The sequence below is a fragment of the Vipera berus genome, assembly GCF_964194415.1.
Source record: "Vipera berus genome assembly, chromosome: Z".
NCBI lineage: Eukaryota > Metazoa > Chordata > Lepidosauria > Squamata > Viperidae > Vipera > Vipera berus.
In genome coordinates, this window is record NC_138205.1 from 75026758 (window position 1) to 75050470 (window position 23713).

At 38.6% G+C, this 23713-nt stretch overlaps 1 protein-coding gene across 1 annotated transcript in view; it reads right to left on the minus strand.

Annotated features, from left to right (window-relative positions):
* ITPRID1 (ITPR interacting domain containing 1) overlaps positions 1-23461 on the minus strand; it is a gene marked incomplete at both ends in the record, with an annotated part of 99994 nt that extends 76533 nt beyond the window's left edge. The window contains one exon of the mRNA XM_081346234.1: positions 23325-23461. Within this exon, the coding sequence (XP_081202360.1) occupies positions 23325-23461 (137 nt within the window). The remainder of the gene's footprint in view (positions 1-23324) is intronic.
* Positions 23462-23713: the final 252 nt, after the last annotated feature.

The following is a 23713-nucleotide window of genomic DNA, read 5'->3' on the forward strand; positions in this document are numbered from 1 at the left end:
TCTGGCTTGTTGGCCTGGATGTTCCAACAGAGGGTGCAGACTTTTCATAAATCTGGTGAGATTTGATGTACTCATTTTTCTTCAAAAAAAGAAAAAAGAAAAAAAGCCAACTATCTTAGGCTAAAATCCAACCAAAAAGAACTAGCCAACTACTTTAGGCCAAATCCAAATCCTCCAATTGAGTCACAGATGTAAAAGCCCGCTGTCTCCAAGTAATTCCTGTTTTGATTATATTCAGAGTCAACAGATATAATTGTAGAAAGTCTTTTCACTTATAAACTCACACAAAGTCACATTGTTTACACCAGGTGTTGTTTCAGGGTAATGACCTATAAATTTGACCCTGTCCAGTCCGCCTGGACCAACTGCCGTCTGGTCCGGACTCCTGAGGCATCCCTCCTTCTTTGTTGCCCCTCCAGGGCAACTTTCCGACCCCTTGGGGTCACCTGGCAGAACAAAATTGGGCTAAGAAGCTGGAGCCCCAGATTCTTCCATCCATCTTGTCAAATGCCCAGTAAATATTTAAAAATAGTACTGTTGAGAGCATTCCTAGTGATTTGTTTAGAGCACGGTTTCTTAACCTGACAACTTTTTAAGACAAGTGGACTGGAAAATTCTGACTGGAGAATTCTGGGAATTGAAATCCACACATCAAATTCCTCAGATTTTCCCCAGTGGCAGAACTGAGGAAGTTCTGCTTTATCACAAGCAGAAAATAGAGGTCATCATTGCTAAACATAGAATATAATTTTAAGGCAAATGCAGAGAAAATTGTGACAAGAAATCCTAATAACATGTCATAGAATATGCAATTAATCAGAGGAGCATTTTGCTTCAATGAACTTTTGTCTTCCTTGACCCATGCATCTAGAAGCAAAACAGATTACTATGTTGTTTTCCTTTGCATACCTCTGAGATTTTGCCCTGCAGTTCTCAAGCAGCAAAGCAGCCTCCTTTAGCTGATCAAACTGTTGGGATTAAGTACCAATGCACTGCACTGCCTCAATGTCCATATATAGGATTTATGGCATGAAGCACTTTATTATGACAAAGCACCAACATCTTGCATGTGTGCAGAACAGAAATTATAACAAATCAAAGAAGTCTGATTGGGCAAAGTGAATACTTGGTGGTTGGAGATTATGGAAAGCTATTGTTAACCAACCAGATTTTAGTGCAGCAAACCTAGAGCTGGTTTTGCTTCTTCAGTTCTCAGATGTGTCCTCAATAAAGTTTTATTTTTGTGGCATTTCAAAGCCTTCAAGATTCCTTGATTTTGGGTTTGCTATTCAGATGGGTAACACTATAATGAGTTACCTATTCATAATTTGAAGTATCCTGGAGAAAATTTGGACAACAGGAACAATCCATAAATTATGAGCTGTACAAGAAATGACTTTAAATAAGCCTAGTATAAACTCTCTGAAGCTTTCCTGTTGTTGTTGTTTTTTGTATATGTGCAGATGTCATAATTGTGTTTTAGGCAATTGGACAATTGTTTTAGGCAATTGGCCCACCCTGATTATTTTTGTTGAGAAATAATATGCATATAATAGTAACATTGCTCATGTTAAACTAAAATTTATCAAACTCAGTATGAATATATTGCTAAATGTAAACCATCTGTTCCATGCCCTTTCTCAAGAATTGTTCCACCATCAGAATCTGTGAAGCTTTTCATGACAGAAATGTTTTTTTTTAATTTTTTTGTGTAAGCTCCATGGCATCACCCTTAGGCTTTATGCATTTGTTAAGAATAGAATCTGGCTCTTTAAATGAATGTTCATTCACACACATGAACATACATTCAATGGATATTGATCTACATACTGAAAAGTTTGTTCTAAGATAATTTACTATTGTTGGATTTACCTAAGGGTTCACATAGTGAGATGTTGTTTTGAATTGAGAAGACAGAGCTTAGAAACCTACCACAGACAATGATCAACTAGGGAGCTGTTTGTTTGATTCAGTTCAAAAGCAATGATTAACAATAGATTCAGTTTCATTCACTTCTGAGAATGTTTATTCAATTTCTATAAATGATTTTTTTTAGCATTGTGCAGCTCAAATTTTAAAGTCTACAAGACACTTCCCAGTATTTCTATAATTTTTCTTTTAATTCTGTTTCGGAGCTTTATGCTATACTGATATAGACTTACCGTAGTTTCCGGCATATAAGATGACTTTTTAACCCATGAAAATCTTCTCAAAAGTCAGGGGTCGTCTTATAGCCGGGTGCTGAAACTTTAGGGACAGGGCTGGCTGGAAAACCTGGAGCGGATCTTCCATTTAGTCTGTGCAGGGAAAGCGGGACCAATTGGAGTAGAAGCTGCAGTCTGTGATTTTTTACAGGCTGGGGTCTGGGCGTCTTTCCTTGTAAAGTTGAAGAGCAGCTGTAGGCAGGTGGGGAATGCAAGAGCAACTTGAAAGGCAGGTGGGGAATACCAGAGCAGCTGCTTAGCTCTAAGGACACATTTGACTCAGGAACTGGGCGGGCTGGCTGGAAAACCTGGAGCGGATCTCCCATTTGGTCTTTTTTTAAAAAAATCCCATTTATATCCCGCCCTTCTCCGAAGACTCAGGGCGGCTTACAATTTAAAGCACAAATCAATGTGCTTAGCAATAGCCTTCATTCTATGTATATGCCTGCTTATTAGAGCTTTCACCCCCCCACACAAGCAGCATTATTAAAAAGTCAGCTTATTGCTCCCAACAAACTGAGTCCTCATTTTACCTACCTCGGAAGGATGGAAGGCTGACTCAACCTTGAGCCTGGTGGGATGAGAACCTGCAACAATTGCAGGCAGCTGGTGTTACTTAAGGCTCTGCGCAGGGAAAGCTTTAGAGTGAATTAGGAAAAGTGAAAAAGTGAATTAGGAAAATAGGAAACGGGTTGCTGGAATTGGGTATGTGTAGTTTAACGAAGAGAAGGGTGAGGGATGACATGATAGCAGTGATCCAATATCTCAGGGGCTGCCACAAAGAAGAGGGAGCCAAGCTATTCTCCAAAGCACCTGAAAGCAGGACAAGAAGCAATGGATGGAAACTAGTCAAGGAGAGAAGCAACCTAGAACTAAGGAGAAACTTCCTGACAGTTAGAACAATTAACCAGTGGAACAACCTGCCTCCAGAAGTGGTGAATGCTCCAACACTGGAAGTTTTTAAGAAGAGACTGGACAGCCATTTGTCTGAAATGGTATAGGGTTTCCTGCCTTAGCAGGGGGTTGGACTAGATGACCTCCAAGGTACCTTCCAACTTCTTCTTCTTCTTCTTCTTCTTCTTCTTCTTCTTCTTCTTCTTCTTCTTCTTCTTCTTCTTCTTCTTCTTCTTCTTCTTCTTCTTCCAACTTCTTCTTCTTCTTCTTCTTCTTCTTCTTCTTCTTATTATTATTATTATTATTATTATTATTATTATTATTATTATTATTATTATTATTATTATTATTAAGTTTAATCCACTTGCACTGTTTTATGTTTACATGTTTGATGACAAACAGCCTTATGTTTATGTGACAGTTTTCCTACTAAGTACCTGCATGTCATAAGCATTTGAATTAAAATTACCATATTAAAATCAAATCTGATGTTTTTTAATTTTTATTTGGTGTGCGTTGGAAGAGGGGTAGTCTTATACGGCGAGTATAGCCCAAACCCTATAATTTAACAGGAAATGTAGGGTGTCGTCTTATACGCCCAGTCGTCTTATACGCCGGAAAATACAGTATAACTTTTTCAGTCATGTGAACTCCTCATGAAAAGCTTTGTCAATAATATATAAGTAATCCTCATTTAGCATCCACAATTAAAACCAACAACTTGGTCACTGAGCAAAATAGTCACTGAGTGAAACTGACTGTGCTTATAAATTTACTTTACCCTTCCTTTGCTTTAAACTGATTGAGAAGATTGCTGGAAAAGTTATTTTTTATCACCATCCTAACTGTGAATGGCCACTAAACAAAGCTGACACTAAACAAGGACTACTGGTATGCACAGGTAGCACATTTTTAAAAATTCAGTTAAAATAGAAATGTATTATCTACCTCTATCTCTACTAATTATAGTGCTCTTATCAACAGCCTAGTAAATGAGTTGTCGGATTTTGTATTGCTAAAACTAGAATGAATTTGTGCAGATCCCCTCCCCAAAGAATAACATAAATAATCATAGTATGATTGGGCAAAAGATAGATATTCCACTTGTTTTTAGAAATTAAAATTAATTTTAATTTTAATCTCTCTACACATTCTACCTTCCAACATATGAAAACAATCTAGCACTCTTAAAATGTAAAAATTTAAACTAGAATTGGAGCACGTTCTCCAAATCTCTCTCTCTCTCTCTCTCTCTCTCTCTCTCTCTCTCTCTCTCTCTCTCTCTCTCTCTCTCTCTCTCTCTCTCTCTCTCCCTCCCTCCCTCCCTCTCTCTCCCTCCCTCCCTCCCTCCCTCCCTCCCTCTCTCTCTCTCTCTCTCTCTCTCTCTCACACACACACACACACACACACACACACACACACACAGATGTTTGGTAGAGTGTTGCAGGGGAGGAGCTTCATCCTTATCTCTTGTTTCTCCCCCCACACCAAGTTTTCCTTGTATTCCCTACTTGTTTCAGAGAAAGAGCCACTCCAGCTTTTTCCATTTGTTTCCTTCTCTGTTTAGATAGCCATTTCCCTTTTCTTATTTTTCTCAGCCATTCTTCTAAGCAAAACTTCCCCCCTTCTTCTTCTTTCTCCTCCCCAAGTCTTGGTGTCATATCCGTCTTCTCAGCTCACTTTTGTACCTTCTCTTACAACAAAATTTGTTTTCTGCCTTTTCCTCCCTCCCTTATCCAGAGAGCCAAGTCTTAGTTTTCATACTGACCCCAGGAAGCATTATTTACTTTTTCTCTCCCTTAATCTCCAGCTTTCCTCCCTTATCTTCTCCAAAGATTCTATTTTCTCTGATTCTGATTTATTGGTCACAAGTAGACTCTTGGCACCTGGTTTTAAAATTGTGATTTCTCATGAAAAAATTCCTACCATTTGTGTATCAGATTTTTATTTCATTTATCCCCAGTTCTAATGCAATCAATTTGCAAAAAAGAATTAACAAACTGGTAGCCTTTGACAGAACCCTTCAATCTGTAATTTTTACTGGGTCCATTACAGCCTAATAAAAGGGGTGGTCTGACTTTTGGAATGTTAATAGAGTTCTTTCTTATCTGCATATTTTGTGTGTTTCTTCAGGTAACCCTAAATATGCCTCTACCCAAACATCTAATCTCTTCAATGTCCCTTAGGTGGTTGGATTGAATGAGTTTGCATTGTATTTAGAAGAAAAATTGTGAATCACACTTTCTAAGTTCATTAAAATGTATTACTTTGAAATTATGATTCACAAATTAATGCTTGGCAAAGTAACAAGATCCCATTTTCTTTTCATTTTTACACTAAGGACTGAGAAGGGAATTGAAGAAGATTAATTACATTGCTTGCTAATCAATGCAAAGACATATTTTTCTGCTCCTCCATCTCATAATTTTTATTTCATCTAGTCTGAAATTTTTTAGGGTTGCCAGATGTTACAGTTTCTCTGGGACAATCCCAGTTTTTGAAGGTACATTCCATCTGCTCTTGAAAATATTCCTTTTCATTGCTCTCTAGTAAACTGTGTGGTTTGTGAGCAATCAGGCAGCAAAGAACTGTGGGAGCAAAGCTGATAAATTATTATCCAACTATAAAAAACTACCCCAATTCCCCTAATGCTGAGACATTAATTCTGTAGAGTGAACTTGTCACAAGAAGTTGATGGTTGCCCTGACATGTGAAGAAACTGCTGTAACAAGTAAGGAATTATTCATTTATTGTATCATACAGAAACAATGTCTGGGTACTTTCACACTTCATTCACACTGTATGAAATAATTCCTGAATCTGATCTTGCTACACTGAATCCACATAATCTATGATTGAACATGGGTAAATCTATGTAACTATGACATGGAAAAACTGGTCCAACTTTCTTTGCATCTTTTAGCTAATCTATTTGCCAAAAACACAAATATGAATCTACACTATTTTCCATTTTCGTTTTACATTTAAAATGGGTTCCTGAGACAGAAATAGCTAATTATGTAGTACTTGTAATGAAAATAACTGAATCAGAAGGTTGCCTCTAGATCTCAGCAAAACATCAAGGACAGATATTCTAGAGAAGAAATGGACAGGAAATATATCAGCTGTAGACATATGAATGTTTTCCAGATTAGAACCATATAGAAAACACCTGACTTGATCTCTTTTGTTAAAGGCCACAAATTTCACCATTTGGAAATCATCCATTCTTGCCCTGATCTTGAGGACCAATGAGATCTTCTTATTTGGGCAGAACTCAGAGCAATATTTGGGCCTGATTTTTAGTGTTAATTGGAAGCTAGGCCAAGTGCCCCAATTGTCTATTCAAGAGGGGATAGCACCTTTTGTTTTTCTAGGACCTAGCTTCAAGGCAAATTGAAATATATTTATATATGTGTTTATTACATTTATATTACATTTATTTCCTACCTTTTCTCCTAAACTCAGGGAGTTCCTACCATGACCTTCTCGTGCCATGTAGTCAGTATTTGAGGAGGAAATGCAGAATGAGAGGTTCTAGATTCACTGTTGTTCATCCTGTTGACCCATAACTGTTGTGCAAGGTTTGCTATTAATCATTTTGTGAAGAATGCAGATAATACAATAATAGTGGGCCTTATTCAGGATGACAATGAGGGTGCTTACAGGGAGGAGATAGAGAGTTTGGTGTAATAAGATCAGCTTGGTTCTAAATGTAAGAAAAGCAAAGATCATTGTCAATTTCAGAAAAGGCAGGCACAGCCATACACCTCTGTGCATTAACAATTCAACTGTGGAGCTGGTTAGTAGTATTACGTTTCTGAGTGTGCAGCTAACAATTAGGTTAGCTTGGTCACTCAACAATGCAGTGAGCACAGCAATGCCTATGTTTTCTGTGTTGTGTGAGAAAACCACTTCTTTCTTCTCCTGTTCTTACCACTTTCTATAGAGGGACAATTGAAAGCATCCCATCGTATTGTATTGCTACGTAGTTTGTAAGATTTATTGTTTTGGACAGGAAGGCTGTGCAGGGAGTGGTGAGGATAACAGAAAAGATTATTGGTAGTTCACTTTCTTTTATCCAGGACATGGCATATAAGCAATGCTTGGCATCAGAATTTCATTTTTAATGTGTGCTAGTGTGCACATAGAAAAAAAATGACAATAAAGTTTATCTTAACTTATTTTATCTATCAGATGAAATCTGTCTGCTCATAGTTGCTGATTTAATTAGGAATTCTGGGTCTGAACAAAGGCCAACCATTTTTTCAGGCCTGCAACCAAGACACTTGAACTCGGAGACTTGTCTTAATACCCAGGTTCAGGGAAGAACTGAGGATTCTGGATGGCATGACAATGCACAGAACTAAGAACCAATCCATCAGGGATGCTTGGGAGTAAAGAACTCTCAGAAATCAGAATTCTTCTAAATGCTCCAAATGGAAGCTAAGTGAAGCTCCTTTCTACTTCAGATTGATCTGGATGACAACCGTATACTAAAAAGATGTTTGGCTACAGCTGTTTTCATCCCTAATTTGTGCATTTATACACAGTTCCCCTGAAATCCATATTTATTTATACTTTTTCTTTTCTTCCAAGAATTTTCCCTGCAAGTACAGGTCCACTTTTTTTTTTAGATAAACTGACCATTGATCCATCGGTTGTGACAGGTATTGACTGATCAGCTTGTGCACACAAACATGATATCCTGGGCCAAAATCACCCAGTTAGCCTAAAGCAGGACAAGAACTCACAGTCTCCCGGTTTCTAGCATGATACCTTAATAGTCAGATGAAACTGACTATTTTTTGTTTGTCCTTTAAAATATAATTTGCTACATGAAAATTTAATTACAGTTTTGCTCCCAGATACAAAAACCTCGTTTTCTTATCTCAGGAATTCAAGGCCAGACAATAATAAACAGGGACATTAGTTCACTCATTCCATCCCAGGTGATTGATGTGAATTTTGGAATTCATTTGGTGAATCTATTCATTCTTGTTTACTCAAATATTATATGGAAAGGTGCTCATTACAGATAAATTAAAAAATGATGGCATCTTGTTAAAACTCTGGTAATCATTGTGGCTGATTCTGCTGACTATTTTCCCACTAATTCTCAGTTATCATAACTAAAAGGGAAATACAGTAAAAATTCAGCCTCTTCATTTTTTTCCTATTGAACCAACCCTGCCTCCTGGCGACTATGACACATATCTATGGAGTTTTCTAGACAATATTTTAGGAAGTGGATTTGCAAGTACCTTCTTTTTAGGGCTATGAGAACCTGGCTCAGAGTTATCCCGCTAGCTTCTATCCTTAAGGATTAAAATTTATGATCTCCTGACTTCTAAATCAGTATCTTAACTACTAGACCAAACTGGCTCTTTTGTTGACTTAGCAGTAAATGCTTTTAAGTGATTTGCAAAAGGGAAGGGAAGTCGCAAAGATAAGCATTCATCAGATTGCAAATAAAACCTTATTATTTCCATTAGCAACTATGTACAACCAAGCTGTGGCTTCGTTATGGTTAAAAGAGACCCTGGTTACCTTTAGGAATAAAATAAAATCCCATAAATGGAGGTAGAATTACAGAAAAAAATTATGAGAATATACCAATAATTCTCCTTTCTGCTTCTTCCTTCTCTAGGGAAAGCAGGTTAGGCTTTACTTACAAGTTCATGATTTGTCACCTGGACAAATTTCTAATTGTAGCAGCCAGACCAGAGGAAGCAGGAATAAATTAATTACAAGGAAACAAGAAAGTCAGATATATTCAACATGGTGTCTGACATTTAAATTAAGGAAGGATGAAGCAGTGGGAGACAACCATTATCTCTATATTTTTAATTTGGGAAAACTTAGTTCAAGTTACCATATTTGTTAAACATGTAAAAAGAGATGCTGGATTATTTTCTTTTAATTTAATAACATACACAGTTCCTATGGAGACTATGGCAATATGCAACCTGGGCCTTCCAGATATTTGGACTATAACTTGTATATATGTGAACTATCATAGTTCACTAACATAACATAACATAACATAACATAACATAACATAACATAACATAACATAGCATAGCATAGCATAGCATAGCATAGCATAGCATAGCATAGCATAGCATAGCATAGCATAGCATAGCATAGCATAGCATAGCACAGCATAGCACAACAATATAACATAACATTTAATGTTATATTCATAACTCATATGATATTGATATAAGCTCAGAATTTCTGAAGTTTTAGTTCTAATTGTCTTGAGAATCTGTAGCAGCAGTGGCTTCTGATACTTTTACCACAGATCAAAAAATGTCTACAGTCAGCAAACTGGTGAACAATAACTTTCTTCTAACACATATATAACATACTGCTTTTCTCTAGGGAAGTAATGGCTTCAGGGCAAAATTATTCATAAGTTCTACTTTCAAAGGAGTTGAGTGGAATGTGGTTGCACTGTCTACTGATTCATATTTCCTTGTCAATTTTGTGATGCTTATGCCATTGTTTAATCTATTACATTTTAAACTGCAGTGAATGTTGACAATGCAGTCTTTTTTCTTTGATAAATTCATCTTCTAAGCATACTGAAGAGTTATTATTCTTATTTTTAGAGAACTTAGGAGAAATGCTTCTGGCCAAAAACAATTAGGGAAAAATATGCCTATCTGTCTATCATCTTTTCATCAATCAATTAATAATTTATATTTTCCTGATGAGTATTCATAAAAAAACGTTGAATACAACGAACCTGCATCCCTCTCAAAATTCTAGGCATTTTCACAGAGCTATCATTTTTGTCCAGTGAGCCCTTTCTTCTCATTAGGTGGCCAAAGTATTTGAGTTTCAACTTCAGGATCTGGCCTTCTAAAGAGCAGTCATGGTTGATCTCCTCTAGGACTGACCGGGACTTGCAGGAGTCTTCTCCAGCACCATAGTTCAAAGGCCTCAATTCTTTGGCGCTCAACCTTTCTTATGGTCCAACTTTCACAGCCATACACTGCAACTGGGAAGACCATAGCCTTGACTATACACACTTTTGTTGACAGGGTGATGCCTCTGCCAACAAAAGCCTAATGCTGGGGAAGATTGAGGGCAATAGAGGAAGGGGACGACAGAGAATGAGGCGGCTGGATGGAGTCACTGAAACAGTAGGCATGAGCTTAAATGGACTCCAGAAGATGGTAGAGGACAGGAAGACCTGGAGGGATGTTGTCCATGGGGTCGTGATGAGTTGGACAAAACTTTGCAACTAACAACAACATCATTTTTGTTTTCCAATCCTTCTTCCCTAAGTTTATTCTTCTTGGAAGAAGATCTTATCACTATTTTTCTATTTCTTGATGGCACTGGAGTTTAAGAGAACTATCTAAAGGATCAAGCAGCATATCCATGACCTAGTTCAAACTAAGGGATAAAAATAAAGTTTTAGTTATTGTAAAGGTCTTTGTGGAAATCCTTTTACTTTATCAAACTACTTAATTTATGTTCTCTCCAATTTATATCTGACTAGATTTCGGATTTTGCCATCCATGGTTATGGAAAGAAGATTTTATAGTGGTCCATTCTATAATTATCTGTGCTCTATTGGGTTAGAGTGATTGAAATACTGTTGCACACCCTGCCATCCTGCCCTCTGTATCAACCTTGGCATTCTGAATTCATACAAGCTTTGTATTCATTGCTTAGATCATGTAAACAGGTAAATGGTTTTTTTGTTTGCCAGCATATTGGTCTTCTGTGGCATCTAAGAGGTTCACCAAATGTTGTATCATCGTACTTGCCAGAAGAAGGCTCTGGATTTAACACTGAAATTGTTCATTCATTTTTCCCCTGTGCAGACACTGTTATTTGTTTTATTAACTCTTCATTTCTTATTGTATAGATTTTTTTATTTTTTCTTATTTTATATTTTGCTTTTTTGTAGTTTTGGCCTTTGAACCCAAAACAATAAACAACCCTTCTCCTTTGTCAACTCCTTTATATGATTGCTTTCATTTTGGCTTTTAAGCACAACTAATAAGCACTTTTTCTACTTTCACCTCCTCTTTATTTTTCTGAAGATGGCTCATAATTAAGTTTACTACAATGGTTTTCAAGACAGAACTCTGAAGCAGTATTTGCTCCAGTTGACCAACAGGAAAATGCAAAAATTGGTATCTCTATCCCATTTGTTATCTTACTTTGTGCATTTCCCCCTTATCATTAGACTGTTTCAGAACATTAAGAATTTTAATCTGATGATGGGAAACAAAGTTTGCTTAATTTAAGACTGATATAAAGATACTAGAGGACCATAGGGATCAACCAATTACATGTAGATGGTCCAGTCATTGGAAACCTTTGAGCTTAAATCTACAACATTACCATATCAAATCTCTTTTTCTCCCCTAATTCCTCCTGAGCCTTAGCTGAGCCAGAGACTGATGTTTGATGCTTTCCAAATGAAGAGTACAGGGCCAAATTTTCAGAGTATGCCCCCAAACCAAGAGAAGTGCAAAAGGCCTATGTGGAAATACCCTTTGTTTAGCTAGCATGACCCTAAATATCTAGGTGGTTCTACATTATTATATTTACAACCAGTTCATAAATATGCAATAGCTTGGATTGATGGATCATGAATTAGGACAGTCCAGAAAAATTGGGGCAGGGGGAAACAGGAGGGAGCACACTTATATCCATGCCATAAAATGCCTCCATCGAATGAATCCCTTTCATTCAACATCAAAGAAGCATAGATTTTATATTCTAATTTTTAATCCCTGTACTGTCCATCTAATAGTCATAGAAGGTCATGCATTAGTTAGAGAAAAGGATCAGGCACTAAATCTGCAAATTATTCTCCTGTTAGAGGAGCTACCAGTGAACAGAATACCAATGTGGCAGTAAAGTCTGAAGTACAGAAATACAATGGCAATCTGTACCCTTCCTGGCCTCCTTAAATGACAGCAAAATGGACAAGCAGATGTAACTTGGTAGCACTAAAGCGCCAGGCTATAACCAAGGCATGCAAGTATAGTTGAGAAAAAGGTTATTTCCAGAGGACAGACCAAGTTTGACTTTATCGAATGTGGAATAAGGTTCCCGAAAGAAATGACTCCTGCTATTGTTTATTATTCACATTTCATGGGAAAATGCAGCAGGAATACATTGTGTTTTGTGGCACTCAGGTGGTTAAATTTTCTTTTCTTTTTGTGCTCCAGTTTTGCTGACTTTATTTCAAGGCAATCAAAAGTGATTCATTTACATTCACATTCACATTAGAGGCCCATATGTTAGCCCTGTTTAAAAGTGATATGCTGCATTCATTATGCAATATTTAGTTTTCTCATACTTTGAAATTATTGTGATACTGTTACAACACTTATTATATTTAGCTTAAAATGCACACAGTTTTCTTTTTCCTAATTTAATCTTTTACTGGTGCTTTTATTATCCTCATTGTTGGGTTTGTTGATGATGACAACTTCCACAAATACAATTTATTTTTTTGTTTTACAGCATAACGGCAACCTGCAAAGCAGAGAAATAAATTCATCAGCCAGGTCTTTCCTGTGACACAATCTTATTCCTCAAATCTATGGCTTCATTAGCAAATAAGTATTTCAATATGCCTTGTAGAAGATCTCAAAAACTGCCTCTTAGTCATAGGGTAAGTGTTTTTAACACCCAAGAGGACAATTTAAATACCTTTAGAAATGGCCACACTGGAGAATAGTTTATGCTGTTATTATGAAAAACCACTGAAAGCCCCCATCTTTCCTCTAAATTGCCTGGGGAGGTGCATATGGTTCTTTCCCCCTGCCATTTTAACCTTACAACAACCCTATAAACTAGACCTGACATAAAGATAATAATCATCTTTAAAGTTTTCATGAATTTAACATTTGAGAATAAACTTCAACTTTCTCTATACTTAATCCAACACTTTAATCTCTAGTCCACTCTGATCTATAGAAAAATTTTGGCCAAAGACAATGGAATGCAGGAATTTAAAACAGATTCAAGAGGATAAATAAAACTTAAATATAGTGCTTAGCTAAAAATAAATACTTGTATAGAGGCCTGATTGGGAAAACTATATATAATGTTGATTCTTGCTTTGGAAACTGGCCTGAAACAAAACTGGCTCAGTCATTTGACAGCTGATCTACAACTGTCTTTGAATAATTATTATTTTCTTGTGTTTTCTTTGAGATGCTGGTAGACAAAATATTGAGATAATTCTGACTGGAGTCCTCTAATTCACTCCCTGGAGTCCATATTATGGGTAACATATCTGAATTACAGAAAACTAAACTAGGGCTTTTCAACCAGCGGTAGTGTACCTGTCAGGGAAATAAATTAATACTTCCCTATCAGAGGGCGATGAACCGTGGTTCATTTGACGCATGGTAAACATCAGGTAAAAATAAACAAAACCGAGGCATATTCTACTGTATATAAAACTTTCATTGGAAAGCAAAAGAAAACTCCTAGCTGACTACATCCTCTCATCAAACAGAATACAAAGAGAAGAAAAAAAGTAAAGTGAGAAAACTTTTGTAGACATGCACAGTTAATAGCAGTGCTAAGCATGAAACCATAACATGGCTGGACATGTGACAATCACCTTGGTTACATTGATAAGATTACTATGCAGCTGGCAGAGAAACAAAGTGAGACGTGCGGAGCTGACAAACACTAAAAAAACCACAGTGGCAGTACCACCTGTGGTACATTAGAATGTGGCAGGTGGTACATGGCCCTGCCCAGCCAAGTGTAGTGGGGAAGGGAACAAGCCAACACTGTGCAGGATTTACTGTGAGAGAGTCCTCCAGAGCTTCAGAGTGGCTGGGGCGAGGCAAAGGCCCCAGGCTCACTTCTGGCTCACCGGAGGAGGAGGGGGCGGAGAAAGGAGAGGCTATAAAAGGAGGCAGTTTGGGCAGGAGAGGGAAAAAAAGAGGCAGCCTTGGGAGGAGGTGGAGTCAGTTCTAGCTGCACCAAAGCAAAAGAAGGAGGAGGGTGGGGCATCCATGCTGGCAGCAACAAACAGGCAAGAAATGCACATTAAATAAGGCCCTTAATCAACATGCTTATCCGGTTCCTGTAGTCAGCCATATTTTAGCCTCTTTGCAAGGGGGAACCATTTTTGCTAAACTTGATTTAGTGCAGGCATATCAGCAATTGCCAGTTGACGAGGTCACAGCCGTGGCTCAAACAATAGTAACTCACAAGGGGCATTTAAAGTCAAATGCTTGCAGTTTGGTGTCAGTGTTACACCGGGTATTTTCCAAGGGATTATGGAATGCACTCTTAAGGGTATTCAGGGTGTCTGCCCCTATTATGATGATGTTCTATTGCCGGGGAATCCCCAGAAGTGTTGGCCAATAGGCTCAGGGCTGTTTTACAGAGGCTCCGTGATCTGGGCCTCAAATTAAAGAAAAACAAATCTAGTATTGGGGTTTCATCAACGGAATCCTTGGGGTTCCGTATCGATGCTAATGGAATTCACTTCGCTGATTCAAAAGTGAAGGCCATCAAAATGGCTCCAAGGCCTAAATCAAAGGGAGAGCTGCAAACATTTTTGGGCTCCCTAAATTTTTATCACACATTCCTACCTCATAAGGCTGTGATAGCAGAGTCCCTCCACAGACTGCTTGATAAAAAAGCCCCTTGGAAATGGACTAACTTACACGAAAAAAGTTTCCAGGATTTGAAAGCCCTTCTATCAGAAAAGTCCACTGTAACTCATTACATAGAGTCTAAACCTGTATGTCTTGCATGTGATGCATCTCCCTATGGGGTGGGGGCAGTCTTAAGACACATAGAGAAAAATGGGAAACAAGTTCCTATTGCGTTTTATTCTAGGACCTTATCTTCTGCTGAGCGCAATTATGCACAGATTGATAAAGAAGCCTTGGCCATAGTGGCTGGAGTTAAGAAATTTCATGATTATTTATATGGCAGGGATTTCACTGTCTACACTGACCACAAACCTCTTTTGGGGTTGTTCACAACAGACAAACAAACTCCCCACATACTATCTCCAAGAATGCTGAGATGGTCTATATTTTTGTCTGCATACAATTTTAAGTTAATTCATAAACCAGGGAAGGAAATGGGCCATGCGGATGGCCTCAGCAGACTACCACTGCCACTAATGGATCCTGATCCAGCTCCTGCTGTTAAATATTGTCCATTCAGGACTTACCTGAGTTTCTCCTCCACACAGGGGATATTACTGCTGAAACTGCCACAGATAAAATTCTGAGCAGAGTGTTGTCATGGGTATACACGGGCTGGTTGGGAAAAAGTCCAGGCTCTGAATTTCAAAGTTATTTTATCAGGAGACATGAGTTGTCTGCGCACATGGGCTGCATTTTGTGGGGCAACAGAGTCATTATCCCCACTTCATTGAGGGACACTCTTTACATGAAGTCCATCCGGGCATTGTAAGGATGAAAGCCTTAGCTAGAAGCTACCTTTGGTGGCCTGGCCTGGATAAGGCTGTAGAGGATCAAGTTCATGGTTGCTATACTTGCCAGCAATCTAGGCCTGAAATGCCTCAGGCCACAGTTCACAGGTGGGAAGAAATGCACACACCCCGGTCCAGGGTTCACATAGACTATGCTGGGCCTTTTCAAGGACAGCTTTTCCTGATAGTAGTGGATAGCCACTCAAAATGGCTAGAAGTAGTTCCAGTACCTAATATGACTACTGCTAGGACCATTCATGTGCTGAGAAAACTCTTTGCAACACATGGGTTGCCTGACGTTTTAGTTTCTGATAATGGGGCTCAATTCACTGCTGCTCAGTTTCAGGCTTTTCTTAGAGCTTAGCTCATCAGACATGCTACGTCTGCACCGTTTCATCCTTCTTTGAATGGATAAGCTGAACGCATGGTGAGGACAACAAAGGAGACACTCAAGCGTATTATCACAGGTGACTGGCATCACAGATTGGCAGATTTTTTGCTCTGCCAGCATTCTATGCCCTGCACTGCTACAGGTAAAAGTCCTGCTGAGCTTCGTTGGGGAAGATATTTAATTACTAAACTGGACAGGTTGCATCCAGACAGAGTGGCGTCAGAAGCCTCTAGACAAAAAACCCCTAGGGGGCTGCAAATGGGTGATTGGGTTTGGGCCAGAAACTATGGGCCAGGAAATCTATGGGTTCCTGGTCAGGTGACCAAGGCATCCAGACCCCTATCTTATGAAGTGGGGTTGGAGGGAGGGCGACTGGTCAGAAGACACATCAACCAACTCAGAAAGAGGTTTCCAGAACGGTCACTAAGAGAGGACTGTGGCATAAGTCCCTCCCAAGGTCCTCAAACTGGCACCCAAGCCAGCCCACACCAGAACCATTAGGGTTTCCCCTTCTCAGCAGAAGTTGATTCTGAGGAAGAACCAGGAAGCTCAGAAGTACAACATGGAACCCCTGACCAGGGAAGCCAGCCAAATCTCATCAACCGCTGTGCCTACTCTGCAGAACAGACTGACTCTGGGGTGGGCCAACCTGGTGAGGCCAGCCAGAGCATTTCAATTCCCCTGGATGATGGAGCACAAGGAGACATGGGTCTACCCAGCCCACCGGGTAAGCTGGTAGACCACAAAGTGAGAGGAACTCCAACGCGTTCCTCCACACAAACCTCTGGCATATCTTACAGACTATATTGTAAAATAAAGTGATGTATAGTGTGTGACAATTGTACCACTACTTACAGAAATTGGGGCATTTTGAAACTGCCTGTAAGCATGTTCATTGAGACGTTGTTTAATCTCTTGTAGTACTTACTGCATTGGCAAGCCGTTTAGCCATTGTTTAATCTTATTGTAGTCCCTACTGCTATGGCACGTCTGTAAAGGTCGCATAATGTCATTCTAGCCACCGTGAATTTATAAGCATTATTTTTTTATTATTTTGTTATTATGTATTTTGGTTGTTGGGAGTGATTCATAAGTCTTGACTGTTGTCAAGTTTATTAAGGTGATTATAGCCTGATCTTAGGAGGGAGGGGTGTTATGTACTGGGCTTTTGGGTACCACACCATGTGCGTTGCTGGAGAGCTAACGGCTCTCCAGCAACCCAGACAGGCCGTCTCCAAGCCTACAATTGGTCGGCCTCAGGCGGCAAGCGCGGGTTCAATCTTATTGGCTGCTACCATAGGGCTTGGGCTATATATTGGGGCTGGGAGCAGCCCAAGCCCAAGTACAGTTCCATCAAGAAATAAAGAATGAGTTTCTCTACACTCAGCCTTGTGTCCTCATTCCTGTTCACCAGAACCCACGACATAACAGGGACACTGCAACAGTTGTAAGTTCAAGGACTGATTGTAAACTTACTTTCTCAGTAATGTCATAAATCTGAATAGTTGATAAACTGGATAGTTGTTAACCCATCAAATTGATTTAGTATTGCTATAGTATTTAGATACTTAGATGCCTTTTCAATTTGATGTATGTATATTTCAAAATAAGTCTGAATGAAACAAAAAATGTTAAATAAATGGGAAACAATAGATAAAAATTTTGCACTCTTTATAGTAGTATTCCCCTTAATTAAATATTAGCCACATAACTCAGCAATAATATACAGTAAGTATGTATGTTTCACCACATGATGTCACACTATGCCCACAATATGGGAAGATTTCCCGAATCTTCTAAAACCAAACATTTCATTTCTATGCTTCAACTAATTTAAATTCATTATTAAGAGTGGATCTTTGGTCTGTATTTCCCACCAGCTCTGCGCTCTTTCAAAAGAGCTCTCAATATAATACATTAAGATGTACTAGCAGCAATGAAATGCTACAAAAACAGGCTCCAATATAAATGGAAGTAGATTGACAGCCTTCCTTTTCTATTTTTGCTATTACGCTATTAGCACAGTACAAAAGAATAGGATGTCCCCCTCAGGTAAAATCTGTGCACAAATTGCATTGCTAACAGATGGAGTAAGAATGCTTGTCTGCACTTACTTTGTGTACTGCTCAACCTTTGTTAACAGATGGAGATCAACAGGGTCAGACATAGGCTATCAACAGCTTGGTACTAACAAGAGCATCTCCAAACATATATACTAGGTGTCTCTCATACATTATACATCATATGGACAATTCTGTTTTGTAATCCTTGAATTTAATCCAAAGTAGTAGGTACCTAGACTTTTACAGATTTCTATTGGATCAAATCCAGGCTTGTCAAAACAGATTCTAATCAACTTTCTTTTGGTTAAACAAATTATGACCAGATTTTAAAATTCTTATAATCTGTAAAGGCTGCAGGGATTGTGATTATAATTTTGGGAGAGGATGGACCAAACATTTAGATCCTTTCCCATTTGTGGAAGGCAGTTAGAGTTACCGTAAATAAAAACAAAAGCATTTATTATTATACCAGGGGATGGTTTTTTTTAAAATGGAAAATGTGCCATTGAATCCTCACAATATGATCAAGATCAAGGAGAGATTCAAGGGACTGCCCATCCCTGACCTACAGATTAGGGGAAAAATGGTAACTTCATATCAGAGAAATCCCATGATGATATATGTAATATTAGAAAAAGGCAAATGCCCTGTAACAAAATATAAGTAAGATATATAAATGTTTTTTTTAAAAAAATAAAAGATTTTTTCCCCTCAACTATAAGCTAGTGTGATATAGGATTCAATTCCTCTACTGCAGTCTAAAGCTCACTGATATCTTTGACATTAAGAACAAAGCATTATAAGACACTTAGCAGAAGGATGGGTTAAGAAGGCAATACATCTGCAGTCGTGAAGGAGATTGTTAAAGGTAAGCTCACAGTATGATGACACCATAGAGAGGTGAGTGTCTAACTATTATTGATAGAATTTTTTTTGTAAGAGGGGGATTTCTTGTCATATTCAAAGCAAACTTCTATCAAGCATATATAGTGTGGGGGTAAAAGTTTTGCACTGAGTTTGGGGAGAGCCAGTTTCAAATTGTCATTTGATCAATCAGCTTGGTGGATGATTCTGTACAGGACAGCCACTATCTCTCAGCCCAATTTATTTATAGAGCAATTATGAGAGTAACACAAATGGAGACCTTCTAAGTAAGCTTTGAGCTCTTAGATTAAAAAAAAATAAACATAAAATATGGTTCAATGTTTGCAGCAAACTTTATTTATTTGCTTTCTTTCACCTGCGTTGGTTTTTTTAAAATCTATCTTTTTATAATATTTTGTTCTAAACATTAGAACATGTTGTTCTAAAATGTGTTCTTGGAATCATTCATTCTTGAATAAAGGCAAGATTAAGAAAAACGTAAGGCCAGGATTAAGAGATAGCACCTAACAGATGAACAAGAATTCAAAGCAGAGGGACAATGGAATAAGGACAAGGAACCACGGAACTCCTCCTTTTAATGTGAATTTCATGTTAGAACCAAAAAGATTTCATTGCTGAAATATTCCTATTTCCAGAAATTGTACTGAATCAACTCAAATGTATGTTGTTATCTTACATAGTTATTCAAAATCAGAAAGGAAGTTTTAACTCCCAAATAATGTGAATATGAATGTTTAATAAAGGGGACCACAATCTTTTCAGCATGACTAAAAATGGCAAACTAAAACTGAGCTATGACTGTATACTAAACAATTTTCATTGTTATTACAGCCCTCCTTTTCTTAAAAATGCCAGTTAAGTCAAATTAAGCTGTTCTGCAACCGATTTTTATAATTACTACCAATAGTTTATGGCAACTCTAAGCAGACAGAAGCTCAGTGGCTTTTTTTTGCCACAGTAGTAATTTCTTTTTGTAGAAGCAATTACCCTGGCAAAAACAGAGAGGAGGGGAGAGAGAACACTTGAAACTACAGCATATTTTGTTTTCAGTCCATCAATTTCAAAAAAGGTCTGAGGTCTTCCTCTTCCCAATGGATGTAATATAAGAAAAAGACTAAGAAAAGTTATCATATAAACTCTGGAAGCAGGCAAAGGACCAAAAGAGAAGACAGGATTTGCCATGGCTCTCTCAGATCCTTGGTCTGGAGGAGGAGGAATTGGAACCGGGGCCATCTGATATGGATAAGGCAGTCCCAGGACCATCTGGCAGTGGGGGTGGGGGTGAGGAGCTGATGAGATGGAGAGCCGCCTGGAGGAGTGTATCACTTGCAGAGGGCCAGTGGAGATGACAGGCTCCAAACCACCTCTGATGAGGAATAGCTCTGTTCCACGGGTGCAGCCCTGAACTTCAGACTTCAGTTGTGGACTTTGGATTTGGCTCTCTGACTTCAGACTTGGACCGTGCTTTGGTTTATGGACTTCAGATTTGGACTTGGTACTTATGGGCATTGCTACTTTCCTCTTTGCCTCATAGGTTGGCTAGGACTTAGTTGGTGGAACTAGGGAAGTCGGACTGAGGGAAAACTCAGGTCCAGGGCAGAGCTTCACCAACACCATTGGTGGGTTGTTTGCCACTGTGTTATGTGTGCAATAATTGGATTCTATTTAACCTCTGCCTTGATAGCATGACTTGGGTCAAAACAGGACTTAGCAGTGGCAACTTTAAGATGTATAAATTTCAACTCTCTACATAATAAAAATTGCCAAGATTGAAAAAGGCTGATTTAAGCAGATGTTCTTTACATGCATATAAATACAGTAATAATAGGAACAATAATACAGTATTACTGCTATGTCACTTTACATAAAACAAGCTTCATCTCTGATGCATTTCTGTCACAGCTGCTTAGCTAATGGCCCCACAGGAAAGACTACACAACCATACAACTGGTTTTGTATAACAAGCTGAACCAGAAATTTACAATATACATTTTAATTTTAATCTAATGGATTGTACAACCCAGGCCATGGCACTTCCAGATGCAAAATACCTCTGGAAAAATAAAGCAGCTCCACTCCCTGTTCAGCAGAAGAAACAAAAAAAGGTGATTCTTTGTGAGAGTGATTTCACCAATCTGCCATATGTATATGTTGCTTTGCAGCTGCTGCCCTCTATTTCCAATAGCAGATGTGCAACTTTCCCCATGAGTGGTAGGAATTGATGATTTGGTGTTGTGCAAGCTCAGCACACTGGACTAATTGAAGAAAGTGTGATTAAGTCAACTGTGGATAAGTGTGTTCTGTGAGGACAGCCAACAAAGTGATTGATCATATTTTCTGATTATAGTTATAACAAACAAATATTAAGCTACCTCCATATTTATTTATTTAAAACATTTATATAGTTGCCCATATCATAATAAAATTTGGGTGGTTCCCAATCAAAAATTAAAATAATATAAAAACATTAGTATAAGTATCCTGTACCAGTTTCAAAACATGATTAGTTGTTTATGAACCCATAATAATGTAATGTAATGTAATATATGATATGATGTGATGTGATAATAATAGAGTTGGAAGGGATCTTGGAGGTCTTCTAGTCCAACCCCCTGCTCATATAGGAAACCCTATACCATTTCAGACAAATGGTTGTCCAATCTCTTCTTTAAAATTTCCAGTGTTGGACCATTCACAACTTCTGGAAGCGGGTTGTTCCACTGATATAGCTCTGTTTATTTATGGCCCAGCTTCAGTGTACCTAAAATTACTGAGAAACTAAGATTGCTCTTAAAACACTTGGAAAAGCTGTGACTCCATCAAACATGGATTAGAATGTCTGCCTTACCTCATCTTCCATCTTCTAGATTTCAATTCATTAGTAGGGCTTCTATGGGAAAAGTTGGCATGCTGGCTTCACTTTTTTATTTAGATGACTATTCCAGCAAACATAGCATAATGGGCATGGGCGTGGAATTAGTGTCCAAACTATTATTTTACTCTTCTCATTTGTATAATGGGAGCAGAAGAATCCAGATCAGGGTGTTCATCTGTACCTGCTTGGTAAACCTGAACTATTAACATCACTAACATTGAACAGTCACACCTCATATTTCAGGATAATAGGAAACAGAATAGGCTTCACTTGCCAGATCTCCAATGGCATGAGTCATTTCTGTTCTATCTGAAGCTTGGTGGGTAAAGAAGGGTCTTCAGTCTCAGACAACATCTCTATCAAACGATCTAGCTTTGGAAGCAGCACAGTTCAGTAGGAAAGATCTTGTGAAACCTCTGTTTAAAAATACTGTGAAAACATCTAACAAGTATGGGAAACAGTTGCTCCCGCATAGAACAGTTGGTTCTCCTGCTGTTGACTATTAGACTACTTTTAAATAGAGGTCCAGTACTCTTATGAAAGTGTATATAAGGTTTTAAGCATTTCAGGTATCCTGAGAAGCAGATGGCAGGTGTTATGGGCCATGTGTAAAGTGGGATCTTTTTTACTTCACCATGATATCCCTTAGTACCTGTACCTGTTTTTCAGGCTATATAAAAGGCACTGGTAGATTAACTCCCCAGTTGTCTTCTCATTGTACATCCTGGCAGTCTGCCTAAGCTAGGAAAAAGTGGGCAGGAGAATCTAGACACAGCCCTTCTATGCTTGTAAGGTCTTCCATCTGTAGATGAACTGAGGAATGGGGGAGAGGATAATTCACCGGAACAGCAGAGCCTTTGCTAAGCAGCCTCCATTGTCCCCCAGATTAGCTGGTAGAGATGTTGGACATCTACCCAGTCCATGGATTAGGCTGCGCCAAATGAATCCTAATGATTCAACCATCGGTCAAAACTCATTTCCTCCTCAAGCTCCACTCCATATTAGGGACAGCTATTAGCAGTTGCTTTCCCCATTGTTTTATGCAAATTTTAGAATATATACTTTTCTGCTTAATTCAGAAACAGGTAGATTACATGTTAGCATGTCTTTGTGAGTATTTTTTTTAGAAGTCTTCCAAATGAAAACAGTACTTTTGGAGATGATAATTCCCATTGGCCACATGATATTATGACTAGGAACTTACAACTTTGAATAATTTTGATATCTTATGCCAATATATCTTAAGGGAGTGAATGCTTTGTACCTGAAGTAATATCCCATACATTCGTGGAGGGAATTCTTGATTCATACCACCTCCCAGCATGAACAGGTAAAGAACCCAAATTTTATTTATTTATTTATTTATTTATTTATTTATTTACTTATTTATATCCCCTCTTTATTATTATTTTTTACAAATAACATATACAACATCTTCCTCCTCCTAGTTTCCCCACAACAATAGCCCTGTGAACTGGACTGGGTTGAGAGAAAGTGACTGGCCCAAAGTGGCCCAGATGGCTTTCATGGCTGGAGCGACATTTGAACTCACAGTCTCCAGCTTTCTATCTGTCCGTTCAGCTGCTGCTGTCTGTCCCAGAGTTGGGGGTTGGGGAGTTTAGCCAAACGTCCCTCGCCATCACCTAGTGGTGGGGTCAGCTCAGTGACCTCCACTCCTGTGAGAGCCATCTCCCATGGTCTGGCGGGACCTTTAACCCCTTGTTGGGTGGACTTGGATGCTGTTTGGTGTGCAGCACTGTGTCCTCCTTTGCCGCATCAAAAGTAGTTGATGGATCAGCAGGGTGGCCTATAGTCTCATTCTTTTACACAGAAAACGGACTGAGGCACTGCTACCACCAAACCAAACAGTGATGCAGTTTGTTAAAATGCTCTCAATCGTGCTTCTGTAAAAAGTGCCCAGGATAGAAGGAGAAAGATGTG